We start from the raw sequence: 14,571 nt of genomic DNA on the forward strand, positions 1-14,571 counted from the left end.
ATGCCAATACACTGATATTTATGCAGGATTTTGCGGTTCAGGAGGGGTTCACTGTCACTTCTTCTCAGCACTATGGTAACTTTTGAGTCTTCCCAGTGGTCACCGCCATTTGAAAAGAGAAGCTTCTCTAACCAAAAGTGAGAGTAGCATTAATATATCGATATGAACATTAAGAGAAGTGCTTACTGGGCAGTTTGGTGAGCATGATCTATGCATCTAGCTAGACACCAGCAAGCGTTACACCTCGGGCTCATGACCTGCCCTGCCATAGGCTTTTGACTAGCTTTTCAGTACCAGGCATGTATTTCCTCCTATGGAGTGGTTCTCTGGTCCAGTTTGACAGTGGGTAGTTTCCTTCATAACAGACATGCCATATTGCACATTTGGTCTGGCTGGCCAGTCTTAAGGCTTGCAATGTCCACTATTGTTTATCACTGTTGATGACTTCTGTCTCCCATAGGGCTGTCTACAGCTTAGCTTTTTCCAGGTTTTTATCAGCTGGACCACAGGGAGGAAGTTTTCAGCTCAGCTCCAGTTTGATTTCTCTTTGACATGCAGCCCAAGTATGTGGAGTCTTCAGCAGTAGGGTCTTAGCAACTAGTTTTGGTGGGAAACCAAGGGCCTTGGTATTTCTTTGTCCATTTTTGAGTCATTTCAGTGTTTACCACCATCTGAAAAGAGAAACTTCTCTAACCAAAAATGGAAGTAGCATTAATATGTGGGCATAAATATAAGTGTTTAGAGGACAGTTTGGTGGCCATAATATATCTATTTAGCCAGATAACAGTAGTAGTTTCTCCCCTAGGGCTGATGACCTCCTCAGCCATAGGCTTTTGACTAAGTTCTCCATACCATGCATTAATTCCCTCCCATGGAGTTGGCCTCAAATCCAGTCCGAGAGCAGTTGGCTTTCCCCCAAAAAGTCATACCACCATTGCACCAGTTGGTGCTTATTGCTTGGCTGGCCAGCGGCATGCTTGGAGGGTCCACTGCTGGTTAAGACCACTGATGACCTTTCTCCTTCCAAAGGCTGCATAGCTCTTTCCAGCATCCTGGCAGCAGGTACTCTGGAGGAGGCTTCTTGAGCTGTCTTTTTAAATTGTTCTCCACTTTATTTTATTGAGACAGAGTGACTCACTGACTTGGCTTGTCTAGGTATCCAGCTTGTCCCAGGATTCTGCCTGTCTCTGCCTCCTGAGTGCTGACATTACTGACATGTGCCACCCTGTCCTGCATTACCATGGGCGCTGGGAATCCTAACACAGGTCCTATGATTGTGTGGCAAGGGCTTTATTTACCGAGCCATCTCCCCAGCCCAGTTTCTTTCCTCTTAACCTTACCCTTTTCTCCAGATTTCCATCCTGGTAATTTATACACACATCTGCACAGGTTTCTGTGCTGCAGTTTTCCCCATGTTTGCCTCACATCTAGAAAGCACGCCGCATTTATAGAACTGGAATTGATGCCTTTTTTGGGCATCTGCGTGCGTGTATATTCATGTACATGGTGTACGTGTGTGGGGCTGCATGTGCATGTGTGTGTGCATGTGGAGGCCACAGGACACCTTCACCTGACGTTCCTCTGGAGCACTATTAACCTTTCTTTGGGACAGGGAGTCTCACTGGCTTGGTGCTGCCTATGCTGGTCAGCAACCCTTAGGGATCCACTTTCTTCTGTCTCCCCAGTGCTGGAATCACTAGTATGTGCCACTAATTTTCTTTTGTTTAATAATTGAACCTTGGTCCTTGGTCCTCCTGTTTGCAAGGCAAGCACTTGAGCAGTGCAGTTGCTGCTCCAGCCCCGGAGCTCACACATTTATCTCTTGCCTTGCTATTCAGTGTTTGGAAGCAGGATCTTAAAAAAATCTTTTTATTTTTATTTATTGGAGACATACACACCCCCGGGGAAGGGGGCGGGGGAGAGAAAGATAGAGAGAGAGAGAGAGAGAGAGAGAGAGAGAGAGAGAGAGAGAGGGCCTCTAGCCACTACAAAGAAACTCCAGATACATGTGCCACTACATGCTTTTGACTTTTGTGGGACCTGGAGAATCGAACCTGGGTTCTTAGGCTTTGCAGGCAAGCACCTTAACTGCTAAGCAGTCACTCCAGCCCAAGGATTTTTAATGATTGTGTACTGTTCCATCATGCGGATGTTCTGATTCTTAACTGTTCTTTTTTTCTCAATATTTAAAAATTTTTCTTTTCTTCTTCTTCTTTTTTTTTTTTTTTTTCATGAGGTAGGGTCTTGCTATAGCCTGGGCTGACCTGGAATTTACTATGTAGTCTCAGCTGGTCTCAAACTCATGGTGATCCTCGTACCTCTGCCTCCTGAGTTCTGGGATTACAGGTATGTGCTACCATACCCGGTTCCTCTCACTCTTTTATTTTACTACTTTTTTTTTTTTTTTTAAAGGCAAGGACTTCCTGAGTGTAATCTTAAACTTCTGATTCTCTAGTTTCTACCTCCCAAGTTCTATGATTGTTGGCATGAGCCACCATGCCATTTATGCCATGCTGAGGGTCAAACCTAAGCCTTTATGCATGGTGACAAGCACTCTACCAACTGAGCTACAGTCTAGCCTTCTGAATTTGTTTTTATTTTATTTTATTTTATTTTTTTTGAGACAGGGTCCCTTGTAGCTCAGGCTGGTCTTGGTCTCAAACTCACTATGTAGTGAGTATGATCTTGAAGTGTCAATTCTCTTACCTTTAAGTGCCAAGATTACTGACATGTGTCACCATACTAGGCTCCATACTCATAGTTGTGAATTCAAGTTGTTTCATTTTCATCACAGAAAGTACCTTTATGAACAGGCTTCTGTATGCTTTCCATTTGATTTTTGTTTAGGAATATGATCACTAGGTCAGAGGTACAAATTGCTCTTGGCAGAGGTTGCTTGCTGACACACAGACAAGTTCTCTCAACTGACATAGTCTCATTACAAGAGTGAAGTGTGCACTTTCTTCAGTGACCTGCCTGCAGACATTATTATTGAAAAAAAATACCCAAACAACAGGCCAGAAAGGATATCATTATTAAATTTACATTTTTTTTAGACTATCATGTTGAACTTTTCAATGGCTAGATATGTTTGTCTACATGGAATGAATCTAATATGTCAGCAACTTTCACTGGCTAGAACATATTATGAAGTCAGTTTACCTTTGGTATACATCACACTTGAAACATTTTTGAATAGTAGTATAAAACATACTATGTTGTTGATGATGAATGAAGACTATGTCATTGCCACTGCCTTGTGTTTTCTCTGTGAACTACTTGTGTTCAGGGGCTCCCAGGACTCTTCCTGGTCCTTAGTCCATTCTACCTGATGCTTTGTCTAAGTGTGTGTACCCCTTGCTAACTTCAGTGGCCACTATGTTTTCACTTCCCCCTTCTACCCACTCTGTATCTAAGTAGTGCTTTGCTTGCTCATGGTAGATTGATATTTTTTTGGTGGGGGTGTGACTCTGGCATTGTTGCTGCTTTTTGTGTTGTGACCACTCAAGTTAGCTATGGGAGTCATGTCTGTCTGACTTTTTGAATTGTAACATTTGAAGAAAATGCCAAGTTTTTATTAACAGTGAAATGAATCCATTTTATAATCATATTTGATTTTCCTTAATTCAACTGTTGTGAAACCTATGCAGTTAAAAATACTTAGAAGATTGTTGAATGTTTTATATACCCAAGGAAATGGCATGCAAATGTCTGAGATGTGTATCACCTTGAATCTTGATTTTTCTGTAGGAGTTCCATCACATGCAGGAATTTGAACAACGTTCTTTGCTCAGAGTAATTGAAATTACTGACAGAAGACTTTGTGTATCTGCATTAGTGAGACTCATGGGGAAAGTGTGATTCTGCTGTGGTAAAAGTATGCAATCCTAGCTGGGTAAGTTTCTGTATTGTGTGATAGCAAAAGGTAATTCAGTTGCCGTGGCTTTTAATTTTATTTACTTCTATGAAGACATTCTGTTGTAGAGTTAAATTCACTTACTCTACATCTTCTCTTGTCAGTACATGTAAACTGATTACAATGTGTGGTCTATAAAAAAGGTTTGCAATACCTGTGACTGTGGTCAAAGTATGACCATAAGCTGTGGCGGGTGGCACATGACGCCGTCCAGGGTTTTTCCTGGGGAGGGGGCTAGAGGGCTAGTGCTGGGAGGAGGCCAAGACTTACTGTGTAGTGCTGCAGAGCTCTTCTTAACATATATTTCACTTTTGTTTATTTATTCACTTGAGAGAGAAATAGAGAGAGAAAGAGAGCAAGCGAGCGAGAGCAAGAGAGAGAAGGGAAGATTGTGCACACCAGGGCCTCCAGCCACTGCAAACGAACTCCAGACGCATGCGCCACCTCGTGCATCTGGCTTATGTGGGTCTTGGAGAATCGAACCTGGGTCCTTAGGCTTTGTAGACAGGCACCTTAACCACTAAACCAGCGCTCCAGCCCATGCTGTAGATAACTTATTTAAAAACTTACAAGCCCATATGTCAGACTGGTAATATTAACCATTAATCTTAACTTCATACTCTGTTAGTCCCTGTATTAATACCTGTCTTAAATATTTTTCTAAGTTATTAAAAAGGATGGTAACAATTTCAATTTGGTTATGTTTAGCCAAGTTGAAATGAAAATTAGAAAATTCTGATACATATCTGTATTCACTGGAGTTATCTGAGCAGCTGGTTGAATTTTCGCACTCTCAGTGTTGCACGTTTTTTTTATTTTCCTGAGAGATAAGGTCTTATTCTGTAAACCAAGCTGCTGTGGTGTTTGCTTAGTAGAATGGAAATTAGATTAATATTAAGACAACTGTAGGTCTTCAGAGAACATCTGTTTTTTCATGTACTTTATAGAAGTGTTGAGATTGTATTGAGAGATACTGTATATGAAAGTACTTAGAGCCCTGCACAGATCTAGGGAACTATTACTTGGAGTTGTAAATGTGACTCAAACCATCTAGGGAACTGTTCTATCAGAGCAGAGTAAACAAAGGAAGAAGTACATAGGGGGTGACCTTGGATTTCCTGGTTTGGGTACTTGCCACAGGTCTAACTAGTAAGTGCTTAAAAACAGCAGAAACTGAGAGTTAAATTGATCACATTTCTGTGCTCTTAACTGTTTGATTGACCTCGGCTTTTATTTGTTTTGAAGGATTTGTATACATCAATGGCAGAATCGTCCAGTGATTCAGAACAATTCCACTACCATGACCCACTGAATCGACGGGCTGCCAGGACAACACCCAGGGAGACTAGAAGTCAACCTGCAGTAAATGTCACCGACAAGGTGAACACGATAACAAGTACTTTACAGGTTAGTTTACCAGTGGTTGACATTAGCGTCATTCTGTGTACTAACTTCCTTAGCACCGTAACAAATGACCACAAGGCTAATGTTTTCAAATGACGAAACTTGTTCTAGGGAGATGACTCAGTGCGTAAAAGTACTTGCTGGCTAACCTTAGTAACTAAAGTTCTGATCTCCAGAACTCACATCAAGCCATATGGATGCAAGAAGCATGCGCATCTGTAATCCCAAATGGCAATGGGGAGTAGAGTTTGCAGCCCCTGGATTTTTTTGAGGCCTTTATGCTTGCTAGACAGGTACTTTCCCAACTGAGCTGCATTTCTGGCCCACGTTCTGGGATAAAGTAGCGTTTCCAAACGAGGTGTGGTGGGAGTGGGAGAAGTACCACAACCGTCCTGTGGTTTTGTGCACATATGCCTTTAGAGCAGCTGTGGTGACGTAGATGATTTGTGAATGAATAGTCCATGTAGAGATACCGTGCTGTTTTGGAGCATAATGCTTGGCCTTGTTCAGAAGTTAGAGTGGAGACACTATGAGTCCTTTTTGTACAAAGAGCTTGGGAATAGGGCAAGGGAACAGGACATGTTCACACTGGGAGAACCTTAATTCAGAAATATAACTTTTTCTTATTGATCAATCCCTTGCTTTTGACTTAACCTGCATAAACATGGATTTTGGCTTTTAACTGCTTCGGGTTACTTTAGTTTGCTTAAATGAGAAGAGAATAATCAGAGAAACAATAATTAGATTTAAGAGTAAGAAGGGGACCTGGAGAGATGGCTTAAGGGTTAAGGGACTTACCTGCGAAGCCTCAGGACCCAGGTTTGATTCCTCAGTACCGGCATAAGCCAGATGCACGAGGTGGAGCATGCATCTGGAGTTCTTTTGCAGTGGCTAGAGGCACATTCTCTGCCTCTTTCTCTCTCTCAAATAAATAAATAAGTTAAGATATACATATTAAAGGTAAAAAGGCCCATTGTTAAAGTTATTTAAACTAACATATCAGTGGAATTTTAGGGTATGATTCCTTGTACCTTCCTACTCATGAAACATATTAGTATATAGCTCTATTAATCTCTTAGGTGAGACTGAACATATTTAGAGGGAAGTTTTTTTTACAAGTATTTTTGTTATTTATTTGTAAGCAGAGAGAGAGCGAGGACAGAGAATAGACACTCTAGGGCCTCCAGCTGCTGCATACAAACTCCAGATGCATGCACTGCTTTGTGCATCTGGCTTTATGTCAGTACTAGGGAATTGAATCTGGGTCATTGGGCTTTATAGACAAAGGCCTTAACCGTGAAACCCCAAAGATGGATGTTTTTTTGTTGTGATTAGAGCTAAAGTTACTGTTCATAAGGAAAAAGGGTAAAAGGATATTGTGTTGTTCTTTTCTTTAATCAATTTCTGAGGTGAGACAATAATTGTATTAACATAGGTGTGAATGATTTGCTTCTCTTATATATAGTCTAGTAGATTTGCTTTTTTTTGCCCCTCTCTTTCTAAAGGTATTGTTTCACTGTGTAGTCCAGCTTGTCCTTATACTTACTCTGTAGCCCATGCTGGGCTAGAATTCTTTATCTTCAGGGTTGTTTTACTGTAAAAAGGGTGTGAATTAGAGGTACACAAATTTATGATAAGGTTTCTTTGCAATTTGTGGTTTGGTTGCCACAAATTATTATAGAACCTTGGATAAGGATTTAAACTGTATGCTTCAGATTTAACACACATAAATGGCATATACAGTTAAGTTTTTTCCCCCGGTGTTACATGTTAGGATTTGATGCTTGTGAAGTCTATTGATGTCCAGCTTAACTCTGATATAAACTGTGGCTTTTACAAATGTTGCCTTAGCTCTTTGACGGACTACTAAAATTGACCCAGAAAGGCAGTGTCTGAAGCAGCTAACTAACTGTTTTCTCTATCTAGGATACCAGTCGGAACCTGCGACAAGTGGATCAGATGCTTGGGCGATACCGAGAATATAGCATTGGACAGGCGGGTACTATCGAAAATGTGAGAATGCTTACATGTGCTGCGTTGTTGCTTACCCACCTTTTTGCAAGTGTATGTTTTAGGGAGTAGGGCTGTAAGATAAAAGAGATAACTATGTGACTAAGTTTACTTTTTTAAGTGCTTCATGATGCTTGGTCGAATTTTAGTAAAGGAAATGAGATTTTCATCTATCTTACCTAGATTAGCTTCTGTTTAACTTGAAAGCTTCAGTCATAGAAGAGAGAATTCAGGACATGACTTAAACTCTTTAAACTTGTGCTCTAGATATCACTCACAGGGAGATAAGCATTTTATGGATTGCCAGGCGTGGTAGCGCACGCCTTTAATCCAAGCAGTCTGGATGCAGAGGTAGGAAGATTGCCATGAGTTCAAGGACACCCTGAGACTACATAGTGAATTCCAGTTCAACCTGGGCTAGAGTGAGACCCTACCTTGAAAAATCAAAAAAAAAAAAAAAAAAAGAATTGGATGGATGCTTTATTTATTTATTTTTAAATATTTTATTATTTATTCATTTATTTATTTATGAGAGAGGAAGAGGCAGATAGAGGTTGCATTCACCACCAGGGTCTCCAGCCATTGTAAACAGACTCCAGACACATGCATCTGGCTTATGAGGGTCCTGGGGAATCAAACCTTGGTCTTTTGGCTGCACTAAGCCATTTCTCCAGCCAGGATGCTTTATATTAAAGTGGTACATGCTCATTGTTTTAAAAAGCAAAACTGTCAGACCCTTTTTTTTCTTTTTCTTTGTTAAAAGTTTATTTATATTTAGTTAGTTAGTTGAGAGAGATAGAAAGAGGCAGATAGAAAAAGTGGGCACACCAGGGCCTCTAGCCACTGCAAATGAACTGCAGACACATGTGCCACCTTATACATCTGGCATTACATGGGTACTGGGGATTGAATCCGGGTTGTTAGGCTTTGTAGGCAAGCGCCTAAATTGCTGAGCCATCTCTGTAGCCCTCTTCATTATATTACTATCCATACAAGTTTGTGTAGGTCTACTTCCTTACAAGGAGTTGTATAATATTCTTTAGCATGGATGTATCCAATTTTTAATTTTGCTGTTAATAATATAGTGATGAACCTTATAAATATAGTTTTCTGTAGTTATGTAGGATTTCTGAAAATTAGAATTGCTAGGTTAAAAAATCATTGCTCTGGGGCTGGAGAGATGGCTTCGTGGTTAAGACATTTGCCTGCAAAGCCAAAGGACCCTGGTTCGATTCTCCAGGACCAATGTAAGGCAGATACACAAGGGGGCACATGCATCTGGAGCTCATTTGCAGTGGCTGGAGGCCCTGGCGCGCCCATTCTCTCTCTCCCCCTCTTTCTTGTAAATAAATAAATGTTTGAAAATGGTATTGCAGTTAACAAACTTTGCTATCTATTTCAAATTGGTATTTCACAGAAGTACCAATTTTACATTTAGATCACATGGGCCATAAGGAGGAGGGTTATTCCAGAATTCTTGAATAAAGTGAATATTTTTATTTTGTGTCTATATTTTTCATTCCTGTAGAATTTGTTTACTCACCTTTGTAAACTCTTGGAAACCCAATTAAATTTATTCATGTTTCCCATGATTAGTGTACATTATAATAAAAAGACTAAGACCTTTAGATGGTAATGATTGCAATGTATGTGTGTATGTATACTGGACTGAATTGTCACAGAGCTCACAAGTTGTAATTGATGACTGTTTTTCTCTTACAAAGCAAAAATACACTCATTATTTGCTTGTAATTGGAAACTAATTGCTTAGCACAAGGAAACATATCTTCTCTGAGAAAGTGTACTATTTTCATTTAGACAACAAACTTGGACATTTTGGCACCTAAGGGATTTTTATAATTTATGAAGTACTTGAAAAATGGAGTTAGAGACTCTGTACATGTGGGTAGCTCATGAGATGTTTTAGGTTAATTACTTTATTAATAATGGATTTTTTTGCTGTTTTAATTTATTTGTAAAATATAAGAGACATTATTATTCATCAGAGACAGAAAACCATCCTACTTTGTCAGTTTGAAAATTAGATCCTTACTCGTGGTAGCACATTTCCTTTGATTTGGGCAATTGGGAAATGAAATTATGTATTAGAAACTTCTGTTCAGATAAGACTTGGAGTGCAAAGCGTGTTTCTCTGCGGCGTTAGGTTTCTGTGGAGGGCCTGGAGTTGAGCAGGGCTGATCTTGGGCAGTAGTTTACTCCTGGGAAAGTGAACTTTACAGGTTTTTATTTCCAGCTACGCTTAGGAAAAACAAGACTGAAGAGAGGAAGAGTCTTTTAACCTAAGGCTCTTCCTTAGCCCAGTTTAGTTTTTCCTCCTTCCTTTCCTCAGTGATTTTTCATTCCAGGATTCCCAAGGATGTTGTCAGTTATTGCTGAGGTAGACTTACGCCTGCTACTTAGGAGCTGCTTGGTGGGGCGGAAACAGGCCAGCGTCACAGGACGACCAGTGACGCTGGCCTCGCTGACCGCCGAGTTTGTGCATCGCAGCACTTACCGCTGTGGAGCGCCCTACGCCTGCAGGTGCTTGTGTGTCCTGTGTCCACTGTGGTGACGGATCTGCATCCTTGTGTTTATCATCTTCCAGTTTTTCATGTTTGTGGTAAAATTGCCTTAATTAGTGAGTTTTTTTTTTGTCTCAGTGTATGCTCTGTTTTAGTCAGGTTTGTGCAGAGTGATGATTTCTTTTTGAGATAATACTATAAGGTTTGCAAATCCTCTTGGTGTGGAACATGGCTATTTTCTGTTTTCAAACATATGTTATATTAGAATAATCTGTTTCAGCCAAACAACTGTTAAAATATGGTGAATATCCACTGCCTAGTAGAAATTAGCATTTCCCTTTTAAAATGTAAAGAGATTTCTTAGAAAATGAAATCAACTCTTTTGCCTTAGGGAACACAGGAACTTTTATTACTAACTTAGATTTTATAAATGATTTTATTGCTAAACCTCAGGAAATGGATATATGATTTCTGTGTGTTTAAATATTTATTTTCTTGGGGTTTAACTTTGTGAACATAATTTATCAATGGATGAAGGGAAGAATTGAGAATATAAAATATTGAGTGTAATTTTTCCCTTCTCTAATGATTTCTCTGAGAGCTATACCACTCAAAATATGCCTGATCTGGTCTGAAATGACCTCTCTAGAGAACTATAAGGGGTATTCGTTTTAGCCCTTTAAAGACTATGTGTATCTTTATAGTAACCTGACTGATTCCTATGTGTAACCCTACATTTAATTCTTTCCTTTGAAGACATACAGGTTTGTCTGTGGGAAGTGGAACACTATTTTTGTTTTAAAGGAGCAGCAGGCCTTTTTATAGTCTCTTGGGCGAATTTCCCTGTTAGTTTAGGGTGAGCCAGATACTTTGTTATATCATGTAATATCTCTTTCTCTCTCAATCTCGTAATCTCTTAAACTTTCTTTCTCTGAGACAAAGAAGGTCTCTTGTATCTCAGGCTGGCCTTGAATTACCTTATATAGCCGAGGATGATCTTGAACTTCTGACCATTTTGCTTCCACCTCCTGAGTGCTGGGATCATGGGTATGCCCACTGTCAGACAAGGCATTGCTGTTGTAGCTGTTATGGTATCTAGAAGTAGAATTGGGATTGAGAAGGAATGTGATGTTGAGCCAGGATCACACTGCAGTGTTCAAGGCAGCAGTGCCATCACTGTCACTGTGATGCCAGGAGGTTGACTTTGTGAGTTGCTTATGGTGGAATTGATCTCCTTCCCTGTGAGTCACCGCTGTTAAGTTCTCGAGAACCCTTCCTGGAGGCAGTCCAGTCAGTGCATCATATGTTGTTGGGTAGTGTGATGTGCTTTGTGAACTTTGTGACATAAGGGAAGTGGTCTCCTCCTGCTTTATTTCTCATGTGGACTTCCTGGAAGGTCTGAGAACATTTAGGATGATAAGTGAGGAAAGTTTTATTTTAAAACTCACTGTGAAGATTTGGAAATTATGTTTCTTAGTACTGTAACGTGGAGAACTGTGTGGCCGGTTTGCCTGGTGTTGAGAACCCCTCTAGAACCCCGGGTTTGCATTCAGAAGAGAACAGGCTGTGTTCTTGAGCTAAGGCTTTGAAAGTGGAACCCCCTGAAGACTGGAGCTGGTGACTCTGCCATAGTTAACAGTGGGCCCAAAAGAAAAGCACAGCGCTCTTGAGTCAAGTCAGCAGATGAATTAATTTTAAGGTAAAGATTGGCTAAAAATATAAAAACAAATTAGAGCTTAGAGACTTGCATTACTAGTTTTTTTTTTTTTTTAATAATTAAGTACTCTGATTAAAATTTCCCTTCGGAAGGAAAAGAAAGTCACCACCTGGTATGTGAACTTCTCAAGAATGGTGATTGTTAAGTAAATAATAAAGTCCTGGTTCTGTCTTTTATTCATTGAGCTTCCATTATCAAAAATACTTGGTGGCGACGTAAAAGATAGTGAATGTTTCCTAAAATAGTGATTCTGTCATGTCAGGTTAATGCGGAAAGAAGCAGTTAAGCACAAATTTGGATGTTTTCAGTGTGTATTCAATATGCAACTGAAGGAATACAATAGTCTATATGTAACCTGCTTTCCATCCTTTTTCTAGAATCAATGTTATGTTAGGTAATGCATTTTCTTAGTGTGGATATAAAGGACAATTTGGACTGGAAAATGTTCGAGGTAAATGGAATTGCTAACTGGTTTCCCAAATTGAAGTCTCCTTTAAATGGCAGCACTTAGCATTTTTACCAAGGTTGTTCCAGAATATATGTATTTTTTTTTTTTTTTTAGCAGTTCTCCTTTCATCTATGTAGAAACTAACTTGAGGAACATTTGGTAGCTACCATATTTATATGTTAGTAGTTATTGTTCATAATGCATTCCTCTTATGGTCTCTTTGTGAAAGTAGTGGAAGACATCTTTTAAAAATTTCCCCTTGAGTGGTAGAATGCTTGCTGAGCAAGGGCCTGGGTTTGAACCTCAGCATTTGAAAACAAAACAAAACAAAACAAAATAACCAAAAAACTGTCCTTCCATTTTTTGCAGTATTTATTAATCTTAGTTTTTATATTAACATGGCGTTCTCATACATACATTGTGTTGGTAATACTCTTCTACTCCTGTCTCATATTCCCGGCGAGTCTTCTTCCTTCTAGGACTCCCCTTCTGCTTCCAGGCCACATGCAACGGTACCCCCGTTCCCCCCCCATCTTTATCATCTCTTCCTTATCCTTTCTAGTTTCATGACCTTTGCTGCCCACCACACACACACACACACACACACACACACAATGTGACTAAGCTCATTCTGGGAAGGGGAAGGAATTCAAGTAGTGTGGGTTACATTCATCAATGTAACAATTTCTGATTTTGTTTTCCTACAAATGTCATGATTTTAGTCTTCTTTACAGCTGAGTAAAATTCCATTCTGTTTATGCACCACATTTTCTTTCTCCATTTGTCTGTTGATAGGTAGTGTAGCCTTAAGCGTCAATATGCAAGGACCTTGTGTCAGGACTTTGGATATACGTCTGGGAGTGGCGCAGCTGTCTCGTCTGGTATTACGTTTTAGCTAAGGAGCCTCCATGCTGATTCTCATGGTGGCTGCACTAGCTTGCATTCTTGTCAACAGTGAAAAAGGGTGTTTGCTCACATCTTGGCCAACTTTTGTTGTAATTTGCTTACTTGATAACCATTCTGACAGGCGTGAGATGGAATCTTAAGACAATTTCAATTTGCATTTTCCCAATGGGTAAGGATGTTGAACACTTGGAGAATATTTATTGGATATTTATGTTTCTTCTTTTGAGGGCTGCCTGTTTACTAGACTTTATTCATTGGAAGATTTATCTTGGGGAGTTTAATTTTTGCACTTCTTTGTATATTACATATATTAATCCACTATCTGATGTAAAACTGGCAAAGATTTTCTGTCATTACACAGGTTGTCTCTCCATTCTGATGTCTTTCTTTTGCTGTGCTTTTCAATTTCATGTAATCTCATTGTCAATTCTCTCTCTCTCTCTCTCTCTTTTTTTTTTTTTGGTTTTTCAAAGTGGGGTCTAACTCTGACCCAGGCTAACCTGGAATTCACTCTGTAGTCTCAAGGGTGGCCTTGAACTCATGGCAATCCTTTTACCTCTGCCTCCCGAGTACTGGGATTAAAGGCATGTGCCAACATGCCCGGCTGTCAATTCTTTTTTATTATTAACAACTTCCATGATTATAAACAATATTCCGGGCTGGAGAGATGGCTTAGTGGTTAAGCACTTGCCTGTGAAGCCAAAGGACCCCAGTTCGAGGCTCGGTTCCCCAGGTCCCACGTTAGCCAGATGCACAAGGGGGCACACGCGTCTGGAGTTCGTTTGCAGTGGCTGGAGGCCCTGGCGCGCCCATTCTCTCTCTCTGACTCTTACTCTCTCTTTCTGTCGCTCTCAAATAAATAAATAAAAATTAAAAAAATTTTAAAAAGCCCAACAATATCCCATGGTAATGCTCTCCCTTCCCCCACTTTCCCCTTTGAAACTCTACTCTTCTTCATAGCCCCTCCTCCTTTCAATCAGTCTCTCTTTTATCTTGATGTCATGATCGTTTCCTCCTATTATGATGGTCTTGTGTAGGTAGTGTCAGGCACTGAGATCATGGATATCCAGGCTATTTTGTGTCTGGAAGAACCCCTTTTTAAGGAGTCCTACCCTTCCTTTGGCTCTTACATTCTTTCTGCCACCTCTTCCGCAATGGACCCTGAGCCTTGGAAGGTGTGATAGAGATATTGCTGTGCTGAGCACTCCTGTCACCTCTTCCCAGCACCATAATGCCTTCTGAGTTACTGCCATCTGAAGAGAGAAGGTTCTCTACCAAAAGTAAGAGTAGCATTAATATAAGGGTATGAACATTAAGAGAAGTGCTTACTGGGCAGTTTGATGAGCACAGTATATACATTTAGCCAGTCACTGTCAATTCTTGGGATTACTTCCTGTGCTGTAGGAGTTCTTTTCAGAATTAATCTTATCTATGTCTGTATTTAGCAGTATCTTAGGTCTTGTATTAAAGTCTTCATTCCATTTTGAGTTGATTTGTGTGTGGGATGAGATCTAATTTCATTCTTTTACATGTGGATTAACCACTTTTTCTAGCACTATTTTGTTAAACAGGCTCTGTTTTCTTTGGCATACATTAATGAGTTTTCTTTTGTGTGTGTGTGTGTGGATGTGAACATTGTGTGTGGGGG

The 14,571-nt window shown here is 40.0% G+C and overlaps 1 protein-coding gene across 1 annotated transcript in view; it reads left to right on the forward strand.

The window, feature by feature from the left end:
• Cep128 (centrosomal protein 128) overlaps window positions 1-14,571 on the forward strand; it is a 363,113-nt gene that overhangs the window by 22,157 nt on the left and 326,385 nt on the right. The window contains exons 3-5 of the mRNA XM_004649677.2: window positions 3,751-3,895; window positions 5,162-5,323; window positions 7,247-7,333. Of these exons, the coding sequence (XP_004649734.2) occupies window positions 5,177-5,323; window positions 7,247-7,333 (234 nt within the window). The 5' untranslated portion in view covers window positions 3,751-3,895; window positions 5,162-5,176. The remainder of the gene's footprint in view (window positions 1-3,750; window positions 3,896-5,161; window positions 5,324-7,246; window positions 7,334-14,571) is intronic.

Source organism: Jaculus jaculus, chromosome 7 (assembly GCF_020740685.1).
Source record: "Jaculus jaculus isolate mJacJac1 chromosome 7, mJacJac1.mat.Y.cur, whole genome shotgun sequence".
NCBI lineage: Eukaryota > Metazoa > Chordata > Mammalia > Rodentia > Dipodidae > Jaculus > Jaculus jaculus.